Consider the following 20,003-nt stretch of genomic DNA (forward strand, 5'->3'; position numbering starts at 1 on the left):
TCGGCTCTTTCAATAATTAATTTATGTTTTATTATAATATTACGCAAAAAGTTCTCAATCGATTATTTTTTTTTTTTGTAAAAGCATGGATAGATACTAAATGAGAAGTCCATAATGAGAGAATGTTACGATACTGTTCCATTGAAGTTTCCAATGCAATAAAACTTAGTGATCAATAGAACACAGAGCATTTTTTCAAAAAACAATGGAAGCAGCACGTGAATACTATTAGATTTTGACGTAAGCTAAACATCGGGCGGTATATAAGACTATTTCCGGAACATAAACATACTATCGCAGAATCTAGTCTAAATACTGAATCGGTATCTATTACTAATATACTAATATTATAATTCGCATTTATAATGTAGCTCTGTCTGACTGTTACTCTTCCAAGGTCATACCACCGAACCGACTTTATTGAATACAGGAAGTTTAAATAATAAGGACATAGGTTACTTTTTATACCGTACACCTATAGATAACTTTTGAATCAGTACAACTAACAACACAAAGATTCATTTATTAATTTGCTTAATATTTGAATTACACAATATATCAACCAACAGTCTCGATATGAGTATATTGTCATGACGCTTCAGTCGAACGTTAAGAGGTAACTTACATCTGATTTTGCAATCAATATCGGTCAAAATGAGGGATGGGCAGCTATCGATCTTTCAGACAAATGTTACTGTTGAAACTCCCCAGACAATAATACGCGATGTTTTGTGCGACCGCTAGGGACGTAACTTCACACGATATATTTTATAACTAATAAAAAAATTCATTATTTTGTTTTTATCGCGTAATTATTTATTTGACTATAACATTCATAAATCCAACGTTAAATACTAAACGAATATTATTTGTTTTTGAAATTTACTTTAAAACTGATTCACTGAGCAAGCGGCTATAATATATGATCAAAGGCCCCAAGTCATTAGGCCAATAAAATATATATGTCAATTAAATTACTCTCGTTAAAACAAATTTAAATAAAGACTAGAAGATAATAGGTGATAAGGCTTTGTGCAAGCTCGTCTGGGTCGGTACCATCCACTCATCAGATATTCTACCACCATATCATATTAGTTCCCAAGGTTGGAGACGCATAGGCGACGTGGGCGATGGTGATCACTTATCATCAGCAGGTCCATTTGGTTGTCCGCCTATCTATATCATAAAAAACAATAATATATATATTAAAATTTTCTTTTAAACTGTCTTCTTAAAATTTTATAACTTATAATAAAATAAAAAGTTAAATCTCAGCGTCATTTTTAAGTCGCATATTGTCTGAAATGCAGTTACTAGATTTGATGTTCAAACACTCACTTAACTTAACTAGGAGAAGCTAAATAATAATTAATAAAACAGTTCATCGTTTTATTAATAAGCGTAAGTCGCAACCCTAACTTTTTTCGGAGGTTAAAGTTACGTCGTGATTAATGTGTGTGTCGTCGACATATGACTTGGTTCCGTCACGGCTTAAGATCAACATTTTTGGAAGTTTATTCAAACTATACTTGCGGGGAATAACGTCTTGTATATTTTGAAAGGATACCTCAAAACTTCTATAGTGCGGATGAACTTTATGATACTTTGATACTTGAACAATTTTAGGATTCTGCGTTTTCAATTTTATAACTCGATTTACGGTTTCTCAATGTTTAATATTACATTTAAATATTACAATATTATTGGTGTATAATATTAAATCATAATTATTGAATCAATTTTTTTAAATTTCAAATGTAGGTTTCAAAATTGATAGATTGACCACCATTACCCAAAGTCATATAAACTATCTCCTACTCTATCACTTCACGCACACATATAATATTGTAGTCGATATCGGCAGTGGAGGGCTATGACGTCACAAGAGAACGTCATGTCGTCCGCCGTCACGACAAACGATTGAATCGTACCCCAAGGCGCGCTAATATGTCACATAACAAAAAGAAAAACAAATTATCATGTAAGCTTACATAAATTATTATTACCGAGGAGATTATTATTACAATAGTTTCGACATACCCTAAATTCAAATTACGTCGGCAGGTCGTGTAAGCGCCTGCGTTGGAAACATTGTTACAAATAGTAACAAGTCGCAAATGTTCAAAATTATTTACGAGGGCTCATCATTTCTGTTTGAGCTCATTCATGTAAGGGTTACGAGATATTAGGGGTGCTTATATGACGTGTGGGAGGGAGTGTACTGTAACGTTCTCTTTTCATGATAAACTAGGCGTAAGTTGGAGGTACGCTCGTCTATATTATTTTCTTGTTTTATGAAACACGTACAAAATTGTTTTGAGTCGTGATTATAAATACCGCGTTTGTAGCTTACCCCTTAATAAAATCTATTTCTTTATTCCCTGGAAAAACAAATTGACTTCAAATGCATCTTATTCTATAGTAAATCTAAAATTTTAAATTAATGACAGCATACATTCATATTAAAATATAATAATATAGAGATGATGATGATTTCGTCCTGACTGATTTCGCCGGCCTCAGCAATCTTTCTCAGAGAAACCATCCAGCTACGCAAGACATATTATAGGTAACAAGTGTGTGCGTAAACACAGGTGTATTCAATTTTCACTCTCTCACTCTTCATATCCTCATAAACTGATGAAACAGAAATCCGACAAAAATTAAAAAATGTCAGTGTGGGCCACATCTTCCAAGAAGACGACAAGCTCTGCTGAGGTTCGATAAAAATATAAAAACCCGTGGATGTAGTGAATTAAAAAAAAAAAAATCGAAATCCGACAAAACAGGAAAGAGTTCAGGTGCAGATCAACGGGACCTTTTATATATTTTCCGAGGCCCGAAAGTGTTAACGTTTCTATTTTCCATACAACGGACTGTTAATAAGTTTTTATTGGCAGAAAAACCCAATAGCAAAACCTTTTCACCGCCACGACCGGATTTAAACCAAGGACCTGCTGACCACTAGATCAAACAGTCAGTCAAAAACAAGACGAGACCTACTTAAAATATGATAAAAAAAATATAAATAAACACTAAAAATAAAAATTATTTACTGTGTTTCTGAAAGCCTTCACAGTTTTACTAAGTTATGTATATTAGTACCAGCTCCGTTTCCAACCGCTTTAAACGTTACCGCTCCTCCCCCGCGAGTAGTAAGATGTGATACATTCTACGTTTCTTAATAAAAATAATATTATCCGCAATATAACAAAGCGATTTCATTTTATTCGGACAAGCAGATCCAGTTTAAACAAATAACAAGATCATCGGTTTTATAATATTAATTAAACATAAAATACATACATATAAACACTCACGTCGGTTACACTCAACAGACGAACCTGTTGAGCGTGTCCGATAATAGTGTAAGCATGTGACTAAGAGACTAAACTAACATCCATTTACAAAACATCCGTATTCCTCGTTTCGCGTTGACGGATACCGAAAAGTATCGCTAAATAAATTGTGAATTTGCGAAGGATATCATCGTCATATAAAACCTTCGCAGTGAAATAATTAAAATTCTCTGTTATTCCCATTATTCATAGTGTTATCCTTAATCGTATACGCAATTCAAGCGAATAGCTCGGGTGTCGTTACTCGTAATGTTATGTCGTATGGAAATAAAAGGGTTTCCGCTATAAACTTTTACGAGAATTCATAAATAATATTTTAGAAATACAACATTATTTTTTACTCTATACTTGAGGCTTTGGAAAGCCAGTCTGGGTTGCTAGCACCCACTCATCAGATATTCCACCGCCACCAGTACTCAGTTTACTCAAAGTCAGTGTAACTACAGGCATCAGGAACATAGTGCCAAGGTTAATGGCGCATTGGCGATGTAGAGAATGGTTAATATTTCTTAGGGCGCCATTGTCCGCGGCTTACCATCGCATTTTCCGGACTGCCTATATCATAAATATATGTATATATATTCGATTGAACGATCTATATAGATCTAATGTTATTTGACAATAGATCCCGCTTTTATTAAAAGGTACAATTCGATCGTTTTTGTACTGAAAAATTGCGTTTTCTGTAAGATAATCTCTCCTCGGTGATCTCCAGCCGTTCGACATCGAAATAAAATTCGTAACAGACATTCAAAATCATTTTAAAGCCATAGACGTCACTAGAAGAATGTATAACAGGCATCCAGAGAAGGGTCCTGGAAAGTCTAAAATCTCAAGCAAAATGTCCTGAAATTCCACAAGAAATACATGATAAATTATAATTTCCGATTAATCGTTATATATAGATGTATGCGTGTGTGTGTCTATATATATATGAGAGAAAGGGACGATACAACTCGGTTACGTAACTCGTTCAACGATTTTAGTTTTAGGGATACTGTCATGAAGATATGTTCGCATACACAGATTTGTAGTAAATAGTAAGGTCAGCAAAAAAATGACGATTTTCACTGTATATTTGGACACTGTTCGATTCTTACTGTATATATTGTATATACAGAATATTAAAAATACTATGATTGATTTCTCATCTCATATAACCATTCGGTATAAAAATATAATGAGTAAATTGAAAATTATAATTTTATTATGAAAGAGTTTATTGTAAAATATCAACAAAGGAAATATTTGTAGATATTGTTTAATTCTCACAAATATTTTGAGTTTATTTACTACTGGTCAAATAATACATAGTATGTATATTACCGAAATTCCAGCATGTTGTATTCCAGTAAAATTTATACACAATTGTGTCCAATATTTATTGGAAAAATGCGTATTTATGAACCAATGCAAATCATTGGATTAATTATATAAACTCGACAGAGGCTTAAGTTGATCCAGCATTTCGTTTAGTTGTGTTAATTTAAATAAAAAAATTACACTATGATTCGGATCGCGATTAACTCGGAATTTATAGTTTTTTTTTAAATTCTTACTAGGCAGTACTGGCACGTGGACCACCTGATGGTAACTGGTTACTACTAATATTGGTACTCTTAACTATCCCTTACACCATCAATTCACCACCACCAATTTTATGTATCTCGTGCCTCTAGTTGCACTGAATCACACACTCTTCAAATGGGAACACAGAAATACTTAGTAATGCTCTTTGTCGGTAAAATTAGATCATCATTTTGATGATTTTGAGCGACTAAATCTATATTTAGACTGTTTCGCGTGTCAAGTTAAAAAAAATATACCTAATAAAATAATTATCACCCTCGGTGTTGTGTATGGCTCTATAGAACAGATTTAATTTTGAAAGTACAGAACAATACCTCACGACAGACGACGGGGATTAACATTATTAATGCTTGAGGAAATTACAAAGAAGTGTGACGTAAAAGTTTGTCGCGAAAACTTCGAAAATTTGTTTTAATGTAATTCCTCTGTCATTGTAGTCTAAAAGATATAATTACAAAAAACTCCATACTGTTAGAATGTACCATAATAGACCGTTGCTTATACTTCATATCTTGGAGGAAAAGTGTGTTTGTTTGTATTAATCTCAAGAACTACCAGTGCCACTGTTTTTGTCTGTTAGATAGCATTTTGTTCTTTTTTTTTTAAATTCAAATACGTATATGTTATGTCCGTTCCGCCTGTAGTTACACTAGTGACTGAAGTTTGTAATACAATTTAAACTGATTGTGTATTCCTAATTTGGTTTTCCTTTGAGTAACACAATTACACAATGTAATTATCTTTGCGTGTAGCTTACATACATTTGTCTTACCAAATAAATAAATACTACTCATTACTTGAACCATGTTCAATACTTCTGACTTAAAAAAATCTTTAATAAGTCAAGATAGAGAGAGAGAGAGAGAGATGTTTTTGTCAGGGCCGAACTTGATAGATGTACTAACAAATAACGTTAAATTCAATGACTATGTTAATCCACGATGACCTAATTCGGTTTCCGCAATTCAACTGACCTTGATCGATCCTTAGAACAGTAACTTTTGAAACTGGCACCATGGAAAAAACACGAACATTAAAAATGCACAAAAATATTGAATCGAAAAGAAGGAACGTAATTTGACGGCTCATTGGCAAACTGATTGTTGATGAGTTACGCTGTCACGATTAAAACCCCTGGACCGATTTTGATGAAACAATAGTAAAATATAATCCTATAATTTAGGATTACTTCTGTGTCGTCATTGTAAGCAAACGTAAATTAAGGTAGTAGGTAAAGGTGAATCCGCGAAATCAGCTAGTATTTAATTTTTCTGTGTCTATCTTATTGTAAAATAATAAAATAGTAACTAAAGCTACTAATTACTAATAGATTGTTAATAACCTTAAAGCCTCTAATAAATAAAATAGTTACCGTAGAAATCATGCGCGGAATGGTTACTGGCAGTATTTCCCCGTTGAATCGCAATTCCGATCGTCTGGACAAAAAATTAACAAGTCACTAGTAGAGGCAATAAATCGAGGTGTGTTTTAATGAATTTTTTTTACATTACAACACCAAGCGCTCCGACTGCAAATGGAAACAAAATATTCATTCATTCAATCAGAGACAAACATTTGAACATTCGCGTGTTCGCTTCAATCGTTTCCGCGGCGGCTTCGGCTCTTTTAATCTTTCGGATAATCAATTTAAAACAATCTAATTCGGTTTCGATTTGATTCGGTAACAAATATCCGTACATCTAACTTTTATATTTCCATCAAGAGTAAGTAATAAAATGATATTCATTTTTATAAAAGTGTCAAACTTAAAGGCGTCTCGTACTGTTTACTCTTGGAACGTAATGTTTCGGTTTGTTGACGAAACGATTACCGAACTGTATTACATGTAAATATTCACAAATACCGACACACTAAATTACACAGTCAGCCATTGAATGACGCTGTTCAGCCCGGTTGACATATTTCGGTACTCCGTTTAACTAAACGGTTAAAACATAACTATGTTGAAGTCAATCCGAACATGGACGCATTGGCTTCGTTAATGATGATAGTTCTCTACATTAGATTGATAATTCAGTTCATTAACGCAATGAAGTTTATAATAATAATAAGATTATTAAAAAAACAATTAACTTAAAGACGAGTTAAATTGTCTCCGGCAAATAGAACGTAAGAGCCTACCCTACCCAAGAGTGTTCAATGTTCATATTTATTGATTCTTTAAAATTTCAAGTACACAACAGGCAGTCATACTGAACCCTTATAGATTGAATTGAATGAGAATATTGCTTATGTGTGGAACACACGTCACGCAACACCCACACAGAGACAGTTATCGCCTATAATAAGATAAAAATACTTGGAGTAACAAACATACAAACACTTTTTCGTGAGAAATGAATTCGTATTGTATATAAAAATATCTATAAATATGACCGAAACCTCGGGTGATCGGTACGAGTGCTAGATGAACGCAATCCCCTGCTTCCCTAGGTCAAATTTAATTCTGTATTATGCAATATATCATCTTGAAGCCCTCTAATGAAATATTTTGAATTTACTCTCGAAGTGCCGTACATGGACTTATTGTTCTATTTCGTTTTGATTTGATATCGTCATTGATTTTATTTAATATATGTTTATATCACTGATATTTGAGACACACATTGCTACAGAAAAATATATTGAAAGAAGAAAATAAGGACACACTATATTATACTAATAGCATGTCTGTAGACAGTGTAATGACATAAAAAAGAAGGTCACTTAGCTTATGATGAAACTCGGTGAAGCATACAGTGCCCCCAAAGTTCATCGCTGATTTTTAGTGACTACACACTACAGTGGCTTTGGAAAGTTTTCCCTCGTTTTGAGGAGAAGGTTTTTGAGTAATTTCCACCCCACTGCTCCGACGCAGGTGAGTGGACAACGCCAATTCACATTCGACACATCAATTGAAAATGAGCGGAGATATAAGCACTAATGAAACTTGATCCATGATGTTCGGCCAAACCTGAAATTTTCAGTTCACTGGGCTAACACAGCTCCCAAATACCTTTATACAGAGCTGCGATCACGGTGTATTACGTATTACCGAAAAATTGTAAAAAGCGTTAGATTATAATCAATCGCGCGAGATCGTAAACTGTCGAAAGATTGTAAACGGTGATCCAACTTCGGTTAGATTAGAGATACCTATATTATAATCAAATGAAAAATAATGCGTCGAATTGAAAGCAGTAAGTTACGTTTCACAATCTTTCGACCGCGATCTCGCGAGATAGATTGTAATCTAACGGAAATTATAATTTTACGGTGACATATACAAGGGACTTTTATTTATAATTCAAACATAAATAAAACCTTTTCAAACATAAGGCGTGGTTATACTTAACGCGAATCGAGACTCGCGACACGCGATTTATTTGCCCGTCATTAAGTTACGCTTATGTGTGTATTTATTATTCACAGTGGACTGACTGTATAAAAATTTAATATTTATTTGAATAAGGAATGTTTTTTTTTTTTCATTTTAATAATTGATTTACGGTCACTGATCCAATTTTCAAGTATTTTTGAACACACATTAAGACGTATGTTGCGTAAATCGCTTATATAAATATAAGTTATATGATTGTGCCAAAACATTGGCAAATTGTTTTGCGCGACAGTCAAACGCTAGACAGTTAAACAAATCTAAAATATGAGATTCGTAGTGCCTGTAATTCCAAAGGCACACTCACCCTTGAAATCAGAACAGCAATAGAGATTGTTTGTGTACCGATACAATTTTGTAGGTCCTCTTCAAATATTCCAAATATCAATACCAACCAATAAACTAAATTACCACTAAACTCAAATTCATTTATTAATTGTAGAAGCATTGCACACTTATTGATGGAGTCAAAGTACATTCAACCATCACCACCGGTTCGGTAAGTACTTAACTCAGCAGGCCTTTTTTAACATTCTCATCATGGTTCGATCTAGGCGTGTTGTAAACAATGAAGTCACTAACTCTATTAAAGCCGATTGTAAATCAACGTACCATATTTTTTTTTTTTATTTATCTATGTCAATTGAATCAAAAGTCGCGTCCGAGCAAGTCATTTATAAAATTGCTAAACGGAATAAAACATTACGTCGAGACATGACTATCCACCGAATTATATTTATCAATTTCTAATACATTAATTCGGATTAAGCTATTAAGCGACGGATCCCCGGCTTCGGTCGTAAGGCTCCCAGGGGTATAAATCGAGCAAATGAAAGAATTTTTCTTATATTTTCCACCGATGAAATTCTAACCAGACTTTGAGCGTATCCTTAAGGGGATTCAGCGTTCGTTGTGTTCGCTAAGCACATCTACAATCGTATAAAGCGTAAACTCTAAAATAGATTCGATATTTTCGTAACTATATTTTAGACCCGTCTCGCATTTATTGACTGATATTTTTGTGTTAAGAAACTTTGTCTTTTTTTTATTTAGATTTTGTTACGACATGGTTCTTATTTTATGGATATCTTAACCAAATGAAATAATTTAAAATTTCAAACACTGTCCCATCACTTGGTGTTAGGGTTTTGTGCTAGCCCGTCTTTGTAGTTACCACTCATTTGTTCTACCGCCAAGCAGCAATACTTTGTATTGTTGTGTTCCGGCTTTTAGGTGAGTGAGCCAGTGTAACTGAAGATTCAAGGACATAATAACTTAGTACCTAAAGTTGAAGGCGCGATGCAGATACAAGGAATGATTAAAATTTATTCTATGGGCTGTGGCGACCACTTAACATCAGGATTTCCAATTGCTCGTCCGCTTCCCTTTGTCATAAAAAGCCTAACACTATAAATATACATACTAAGATTTTTCGAAGTTACACTTCTTATGGCGCGTCATAGCAATGATGGCGACATGGAAACTACAAGATGAAGTTGCTCGCTAAGCCGCCAATAAAGTGTCAAATCATTCGAAATAGATAATGTCACAGCTTATCTTATTTTACAATATTTATTTTACTATAAGTTTTAATTGTAAATATTTAGTGCGTTGTACTGGCTTAGAAATCATTTTGAACTAAATTTATCGTGATAACTAATATTATTTTGTACTAAATTATTTGCTTGCAGTTAAAACTTTTTTTAATTACGCCCAAGAAGAACTTATTAACGCTTTCATATAAGTACATGCACCTTTTTTTAATACCTATTTAAATACGTAATATTAGGATACATATATAATCATATATATGTATATATAATAATAAATATCCCTAACTACTTACAATACACACATATGTGCAAGTTTGTGTCTGTGTGTATATATAAACATTATAATAACTTACATAGTTATTTAAACTTTTTATAGTAACAGTAGTAGTAACTGTAGTATATTTGTATATATATATATATGTATTTATAAATTGATGGATAAAATGTAGTATTTTACCTTCGGATTCAATGGAAGTTTAAACTTATTTTCATTTTTAATCATAGTTTTAAAAGCTTCTGATAAAAGCGTTTCATTTATAAAGTTTTTTTTTTCGATAAAGATGCCGTATTTTTTTTATTTTATTGAATTCACTCGAAATTTAATTATTTTTTCCTTTGTTACAGGGAGAAAAAGACAACAACAAGAATTGCATACTATCCTGCGAGAAGAGAAAAGCCGAGGACTCGGATGTCAACAAAGACTTAAAGAAGGTTGGTTTATGTTCGTTTAAAACTTGCAACTACGTTCCTTGGGTACGCTTAGTATAATCTATATCTCTATGAAAGCGCTTTAAGATCTAAAAATATTTTATAAATCCATTTGAATAGAAAAAAAAAGAAATCATAAAATGCGTTTGATAGTGTAAACTTGGTGGTAGGGCTTTGTTCTAGCGACATATATTTTTGTTGTGTTCTGGAAGGGCGAGTGAGCCAACGTAACTACAAGGTACATAATGAGCGGCGCATTGGCGATGAGCGGCATGGTTAATAATTGGTGACCACTCCCCATCAGGTAGCACATTTGCCCTTAAACGCCTTGGTAGGCGAATTAAGTAATAAAAAAACTCTATTTATTGGTTGGTAAAAAAAGGAGACAAAATAAATAAGATAAACTGTACATATGACATGCAGACGTTTCTTATATATACTAATGTTTGTCCATTGAATATTCTTTAAGTAATAAAAAATATATTATACAAAGTAAAATTAAGAATAGTTGTTATTAAAATCATTACCGTGTGCGCGACCATTTGTAGCAAGGATGCTTGCAGTATTTCCCCGTTGAATCGATTATCCGGGAGAAAAATTAAACCAGTCCTCCTGTCATCCGTGGAGACAATGAAACAGGGTGTCGCGTGATAAAGGAACGTTCTAAAAATATTTCTCTAAAGTCCTGGTACTTGAAAATTGCCAATCAAATAAAAAAACAGTAGTGGATTTGCTATTAAAACGAAAACAAACTCTTTTTTATTTTAAATCAAGTGAACTCTCTTGCAGTGAAGCCAATAAGGGTCATGTATCAATATCACACCAAATATGTGTATAGGTATGGTCATCTGTTCCAAACTACCTATAACTTCACAAATGAGATGTCGTTAGAACCGTCGTGATCTTCCGCGTGCTATAAAGTATGTGACGTCATACAAAATCCAAAATGGCGGCTACTGAAGGACGTAAAATTCTCTATTAAAAAATAAGTTTGTATATGTAATATATATACATTGTTAGCTTTGTCGTAATTGAATAAAAGCACTCAACGACGATACGTATATGTAATAAAGACATTTCATTTACTTCGATGTACATTAAGGTTGGAATACACTTTCAATGGTTTCGATCACGCGACCCATCGGCTGATACAATCGACCACCAAGAGGGGAATCGAAGTGTAGACAATACGATAACGTATTACAAAGGCGTAAGATTCAATTTCGAATGACGAAGTTGTAATGGAAGTAGACAGTTGCGAAGTGTTCTTTTTTATACTGATATAAATGCTTCGTGCTACATAAATATTGAACTTAAGACTGCATAAAATTGAAACTAAACATCTAAAACACTTGTTTGTCAAAATTTTAATATCAAATAAAATCGCTAGACGAGTATCCCTCTTTTTCTGTAAGGCTTCCTAACTTTCCAATATATTATGAGCCGGTAGACACTGTTAGTTAATTTTTTTTATTTGAAAGTGACTGTTCATCGAATACTTCAAGATTGCATTCGTTTTAGAAGACAAACTTTACATAGAATAAATTAACGTAATAATTCTACTTCAAGTAATCTTGTAAATGATAAAGATAATACTAATTATCTTTTAAGTTACTGGCTGACTGTTCTGTCTACCCCTTCCTTATGTAACTATGCTTGACTTCTGTAGGACATCTTGATATGGACGAATCATTTTACATTATTTTTCATATAGTTTATCGATTTACGGAACACAGAACATAGATACTATGAATTTTCGATTTTTGCGACTCCAATCATATAAGGTCATAAAAGCCTTATCTAATTTGTTCGAACTATTCATACATCATATACCTACTGTTGATGGAATCGAATGGAAAGCCGCACTCTCGTTTTTGAGATGAGAGCGTGCAGACTGACGCGATGATTTAATTTATTGCACACAGATTTGCTATGTATAAAAGTTTTTTTTAATAAGTTTAATTAATTTTTTTTTTTTTTATGGCATTGGTTGGCGGACGAGCATATGGGCCACCTGATGGTAAGTGGTCACCACAGACCATAGACAAAGGCGCTGTAAGAAATATTAACCATTCCTTACATCACCTACGCGCCACGAACCTTGGGAACTAAGATGTTATGTCCCTTGTGCCTGTGATTACACTGGCTCACTCACCCTTCTAACCGGAACACAACAAAGCAGTGTACTATTAGGTGGTAGAATATCTGATGAGTGGGTGGTACCTACCCAGACGGGCTTGCACAAAGCCCTACCACCAAGTAATAACTGTTTTTCTTGTTTTATATAAACCGGAAACGCAGTGTAATCAAAACTATTTCTATTAATTGCCATATTAAACCATACAAGAGAGAAACTTCGAAAACAATGGCGAAAAAAACAAACACCTAAACGCATCGCTCGAATAAATGGCAGCGAAGCCAATTGCCACATATTTTAAACTCATAAAATGTTTTAAATGCACAACGGGGCCTTTCAATTGCACGCATCCCAAGGCAGTTTGCCAAATATTTGGCACGGATCAATTTATATCAATCATATGTGTCGTTCGTTTAGGACACTCGTTTGAAGTTCTAATCGTCTATCATCGATAGTTAACTGCTTCAATTATCGTTTTATTTATAACCAGTTGGCGCCTGCGACTTCGCTCATTTTTTGGTCGGTTAGCCTTTAGGTGTTGGGATAAAAAGTACAGCCTATGTGTATATGTTGTCTGTTTGTATGTCTTGGAGTTCAAGCTTGCTTCAAACGATTTTTTATCAAATTCGGTTGGCCAGCGCTTTGGTCGTGATAAAGTAACAAATAGACAGAGAGACAGAGTTACTTTCGCATTTATAATATTAATAGATAATATAGATTAGGTTAACAAGATAAAAAAACGCTGGGATAGGGAATTAAGTCGAAAGCTTCTGGGTCCCCAATGTTTGGGACGTTTTATTTTCATCTCGGAATTAACGTTTCTCGATTGTCATTATAATTTTGGAACATGATTGTTTTTTGATTTTTAAAACAAATTACATGATTTATTTGTTCATATAAGAATTATTAACATTAAGTCCTAAACTATATGCAAATATAAATTAAATATAATGAAAATAATTTTATATTAAATAAGAAGTAATAGTTACATTTTATTTTTAGGTTTTTCCTTTTAATTTGTCTAGTTTGCCACAACACACTTGTTGTTGTACACAATAGTAATTCCACTGGCTCACTCACTCAAACCGGTACATATAAATATATGTGTCTAGCTGTTTGACGGTAGAATAATTGATAAGCAACATAAATCGAAAATTTAGTCCTCTGTCAAAACATAGTTAATGTGTAAAATCAAAACGGACGTTTCGCAGAATATTTTATCCGTAATTTACAACGTTTAATCCATTTAATATTCGCTGACAGAATCGGTCTGATGTTCGATGAATATTTTCGGAAATTTATCAAAATCTTTTAATCCCGTATCGACGATGTTTACGGTTCCAAAAATAGACCACTTAATTTGATTTTTCACCGAATTATTTAACGCTCGATCTTTCGATGTTCATTTTTTTTATGTAACTTGTCCTGCGTGTTCTTTTATTTGGCTTAAATTTGGATTTTACAAATACGATTTTTTTTTTATTGTCAATATTTTATTATTTTATAATCACTTATCTCACGTGGTAATACAGACACTTGCCCGTCACAACAAGGGATATAATTAAATTTCAGTGTTGGATTTTAGAACCGAACTAGGGAAGATGTGTTTTTACCAATTTCGAACACAATCGCAGTCATTATTATTAATTCTTTTTAATCTCGTTTTGATGCTATTCGTTTGTTTAGTGAGTTAGTGTAATCGCAGACAGAATATCTTATATCTTACAGTTATATACGATGTAAGGAATACTTTATAATAGAACTCTTAAAGTGCCAATGACTTCTGACGAAGATTTTTTGATTATCAATTAAGAGCAATACGCGAGTGAGCTCGCAACGGTGTACCTTGGACTGACATGAAACTATTAGTCAAATACTTTCGTTGAGCATAACGCTGGTGGTGAGCCAACCGCCATTTTATGATATTTTATCCCACTAGCTTTTATTGATATTTTTCTACTTACTGGTAATGCTGATCATGATACACGCAAAAATTTCGCCATTGTGAGCCAGTATTGGTTTTTTTTTTATGGCATGGTTTGGTGGACGAGCATATGGGCCACCTGATGTTAAGTGGTCACCACCGCCCATAGACAAAGGCGCTGTAAGAAATATTAACCATTCCTTACATCACCTATGCGCCACCAACCTTGGGAACTAAGATGTTATGTCCCTTGTGCCTGTGATTACACTGGCTCACTCACCCTTCTAACCGGAACACAACAATACAGAGTACTGTTATTTGGCGGTAGAATATCTGATGAGTGGGTGGTACCTACCCAGACGGGCTTGCACAGAGCCCTACCACCGAGTAATATGGTATTGTTTTAAGCCAATTACAGGCACAAGGGAACTTCACATCTTAGATCTGGAGTGACTTCATGGAGTGTCTAAGTATGGTCACCACTTACTACGATCCGCCTGCCTAACATAAATCAAAACTATATATATTATGTAACAATTCATCCGCGAAGTGAAGACACGTACAATGGAATGAGTGAAAAAAATCTCATGCCGAGCAGATTGTTTCGTTTTAAAAAAAACTTTTCTCATTTTGCCGCCGGCTCTTGGAAAACTTTTTATAAGCGTTTCTCCCCAACAATGCGAATATTCCGTCAATCCAATATGCTATAAGGATTATTTTTTAAGATAGCGAGCGGAAATCCGCTTCATCGATGTGTTTATAATAATCCTCTTTCGTTCTGATAAATATTCGTGGCATAATCGCCTTTTAACACGGCGTTATGTGGCTTCTATAATTAATGCATATCAGATTTCACTTTTAAATTAAAACGTTGATACGTAAGGGCGAGCAAATCACTGTAAACATTTTGGTTACTTATTTGATTCTTCAAATACCCCTAAGTGTGTAACAACAGTATGATAAAAGATATAGGCTCTTATTTTATATATATAATAGGTTCTTATATATATGTATATATATATATATATATATATATATATATATATATATATATATATATATATATATATATATATGTGTGTGTGTGTACTACTGAATCGTTCTTACTTGCACACAGCACGAGATGAATTATAAACACAAATTAAGCGAATGAAAATTTAGTGATGCCTGCCACCCAACATCATCTTGACTTGAACCCAAAATCATCTGTTAAGATGCACGCGTTCTAACCACTGGGCCATCTCGGCTGTCAATATAATAGAATCATTTATATATATCTCACATAAACAGCTAAAAAACCCGGACTTTTATGTATTTATAGTACTGTGTAATTCAATTTTGGTAACATTTTGGGCGACTATGTATATATCATACTTATAAAACTATGTTATTTACTATATAACAAAGACAAAATATATTGTATAATGTATATATTTAATAAATAATGTCCATTACTTTACAGACAAAATCTTTCAGATATTACTTTGTTTCAGGCGAAACTAGAAACAAAGGCGTTGAAAGCGAAAAGGCCCGGCTTTACAGACGACAGATACAACGAAACGTCTTATTACATTGAAAATGGTGAGCATATTGGACGCTAAAATAATTATAACTAACTACAAGACGCGTTTTAAAGATTCATTCGGTTTAATTGATAATTCATCGTCATGTTACCTTTCACTATGCTTGTCGGCGTAATTTTTTTAAATTTTTTCTTGGTTTTCGGATTATTTGGAAATCCGACTGAGATATGCCATGATATGCCATAATCTTTATGGCATATCATGGCATATCTATATATATTTTAGATTTTAAGATGGACCAGTATAAGTAATACAGGAGACTGAACAATTTCGATCTCGTGGTTGATGACACATTGATACTGTAATTAATTATTTAACTAAAGTAAATGTCAATGAGCGATTGTTATCACTTCACACCAAGTGGTCCATTTGTTTGTCCGCCTGATGATAATGTATACAATTCTTTAAGAAGCATCGATCTTAGATTTCGTAGTTGTGTGAGTCTACACACACGGACAGCTTAATTAATGCTCGGAAAATACGTGATAAGATGCGCCAAATAAAAATTCATATCTTGCCCGGAGTGAGTGCAAGCATATAATGCATTCGACTTGACCTAGAACAGCGAAGTTTGAGGTCAATATTAAAAATTAAGGAACCGCAAATTGAATTTTTAGTACCACAGGTACAAGTACATTTCTAAGGCGAGTTGTTATAACTTTTATGGTTAATTTCATTCCGTCATATACGCGAACAAGTATCGCTCCGAAAATTTGTTTTTGCATTTCAAATCGAGATAAATTTTAATAAAAATGTGGTCAAGTATATTTGAAATTTATTAACTATTCATCGAAGCGACGTCATCTATATTTAAAATGAGGTGTTAATGTTCAAAGAAAGTAATCTCCTCAGTAGTTTGATAAATAAAATTTAAGAATCTAATTGAAATTTAAACTTTATTCAATGTATATTTTATTCATTATATTTTACGTAACAATTTTATCATTTAAACTTACAGGCCTCAGGAAAGTCTATCCGTATTACTTCACGTTTACGACGTTCACCAAAGGAAGATGGGTTGGAGAGAAAATCCTCGACGTCTTCGCGAGGGAGTTCAGGGCTCATCCCGCCGCTGAGTACGAAAGGTGCATCAGGGCTGGCACTCTCACGGTGAACTACGAAAGGGTCGACCCTGATTACCGGCTCAAACATAACGACTTACTTGCCAACGTCGTCCATAGGTATTACTACAGTCTCTTTTATAACTCATTCTATAGCTATGGTTACTCTTGTAGATAGCTTACAAGATATAGTTTATTGTTTGGCACATCATTTAAAACTGTAATTTAAATTATGAAATGTTCACACGAAACATTTGTCACGACACTATGTTACCTAGATGAGTACTACAACGGAAACTATGAACTTAACTGTTATTATTAACAATTTTCCATCTTTTATTAACTTACGAGGGAACTGTTGTATCGAACCGGTGTTGATGACTTTGAATTATTTTCGTAATACGATACTAACAAATGTCGAAGAATTCCTATCGCTGAAATTAATTCATAGTTCGTTATTTGGCCTTACTGTATTAGATGATCTTAAAGCTTGTCTGTATATACAAGCCTTTACATTGGAATGTAGTATAATGAAATTTAACTGAATTTAAAAATCGAATGAGCACCGGATGAGCATGCGAGTGCACCGAAATATTTATTCTTATACCTTACCGACACAAAAAATTTTTATTGCCGATTCAAATTTTCCTTTAACGAGTACTTTGAACCCGTGTTGTCTCCTGTATCGTTTAGTCACGTCATGTTTTTTTTTTGGTAAGATAAATTTTCCCAATATTATTTCATGAGGTTGTTTGTCTCTGTATATATGGAAAACATCCTCAATAGCCGTTGATTGAGGTACTCTTGAGTTCGGTGATTATTATCAAATTTAAAACGAGAGACAAAGGACCGTTGAAATCAATAATCTAACTTATATTCGACATCGCTCACGCATGTCCATTTGTTCTCGATTCGTGTTATCTGTATTTCATACACAACGAGATCAGATTAATGGTACTAGTTAAGTTGTATCCTGAGCAACATGTTTGCATTATTACATCTTATGATACCACCTGCGTAATCTGCTCTTCCATTACGAGGATTATTAATAAATCCCGCTATCATTCGTTAAAATCTGTTCCCACATACATCAATGCGAGATTATCATGAGATTATCCCTACTGGAATGCAAACAATATCTATTTACATATAGTTTTGCAGATATGGCTGAGACTTAAACGTTTCTCGTTTTAATCGTGACATATTAAGATTTATGTTACTTGGGATTTATTTTTTATTCGGAATAGACACACATATTTAAGAAATAGATCAGTTTTTTTTCTGACGAACAATATTCTATAAAAGCAATATATACCTTGTTAACATTTTATTTGATAATGCATTACTCGAATGTATATAAAATCCTTTCTTTCTGCTATTCGGGAAGTATTGGAGGTGGTATCTTAAAATGCAACATGTTGAACCCAAAAAAAAAACACTAGACTTGTCCATGCTCAGAATCCGTGGCTATGAGCCGACGGCCTGACGTATGTATCGTTGCAGGCACGAAGTACCAGTGACCAGCCAACCGATCACCCTCGTACATATCGACGAGGACATTGTGGTTGTCAACAAACCAGCCTCTATCCCCGTAAGTGGCAATTGAGACAGCCATGTTATGTTCGCTTCTACCATGCTCAATGTTTCCTGTGTTTGCACCTATCCCAAAACAATGCTTAACTTTCTTGATTCTAATTCACTTACTTTATGAATGCTTCAACGTAGACTTTCGTGGTTAAAGGTAGTAGACAGATCTTCATTAAGGTAAGTGTTTAGCATATTTTTTTATATTTAACACCACAATCTACTGATCTAGGTACACCATTTATTACATACACGACTAACAATTAAATTCACAAAGCATTTGGGTCTCGTAATACTCGAGACGATGTGTGTGTAAAACGAGCCGAAACCCGCTTTTCCTGCCGGTAAAGGCTAGAATCTCTCAAAGTCCTCGTCTTTACGCAAAGTGCTGCCTTTAACAAGAAATAATCTCGAGCACTCGGTGATGGAGTACTTCTAATATTGCGTTGTTACGAAACGGCGGCGTACTCATGACGGCGTTCTGTAATACGAAGTAAAATAGCCACTCTCAAATATATAGACGGATAACATTTCTGAATATTCTGACAGCTCATTTTATTAGAACTATTTCTTTACTTCATTGAGATGAAATGGAGTCCAGAGAAAAATATCCAAGATTTGGATTCGAAATACGTTCAGAGTAAAATACTATTACTCAATATTTGCATTGAATACTTTTCACAGAGTACTCACTGAGTCAATGGGAGCGTTGAAATATTTTGCCTCGAATAAAGATATTCGTACAATTTTTGCTTTACGATCAATTTCTTCGATATTATTTTATTGCATCACGCTTTAGCTGATTTGAATACAAAGAGTACATATTCGGCTGTGTTATATCATACCTTTGGGGATTTATAGAAGTCGTAAAACACGAAACCGTTTCACTAGTCTTTGTTTCGTTTCAGTGAAATTTAAAAAAATATTTTATCTTATCGCACACCCTCTACTGAATACTATAAACTATAAACCATACAATATCGGATGAAAATATAGAGAAGAGAATGAAAATATACGTTTTCAAAGTTGAAAAGTTCTCGATATTTACTTACAATTTGCATTCGTTATGAAATTTAACACTTTAAAACGCTCTTAAACATTACGATT

General features: G+C 33.7%; 1 protein-coding gene across 3 annotated transcripts in view; it reads left to right on the forward strand.

Moving 5' to 3' along the window:
- LOC125077436 (RNA pseudouridylate synthase domain-containing protein 2-like) overlaps positions 1-20,003 on the forward strand; it is a 408,954-nt gene that overhangs the window by 378,518 nt on the left and 10,433 nt on the right. For all 3 annotated transcript variants that reach the window (XM_047689398.1, XM_047689399.1, XM_047689401.1), the window contains exons 3-6: positions 10,524-10,610; positions 16,162-16,249; positions 17,210-17,432; positions 18,816-18,903. In XM_047689398.1, the coding sequence (XP_047545354.1) occupies positions 10,524-10,610; positions 16,162-16,249; positions 17,210-17,432; positions 18,816-18,903 (486 nt within the window). The remainder of the gene's footprint in view (positions 1-10,523; positions 10,611-16,161; positions 16,250-17,209; positions 17,433-18,815; positions 18,904-20,003) is intronic.

This window comes from Vanessa atalanta, chromosome 3 (assembly GCF_905147765.1).
Source record: "Vanessa atalanta chromosome 3, ilVanAtal1.2, whole genome shotgun sequence".
Classification (NCBI taxonomy): Eukaryota; Metazoa; Arthropoda; class Insecta; order Lepidoptera; family Nymphalidae; genus Vanessa; species Vanessa atalanta.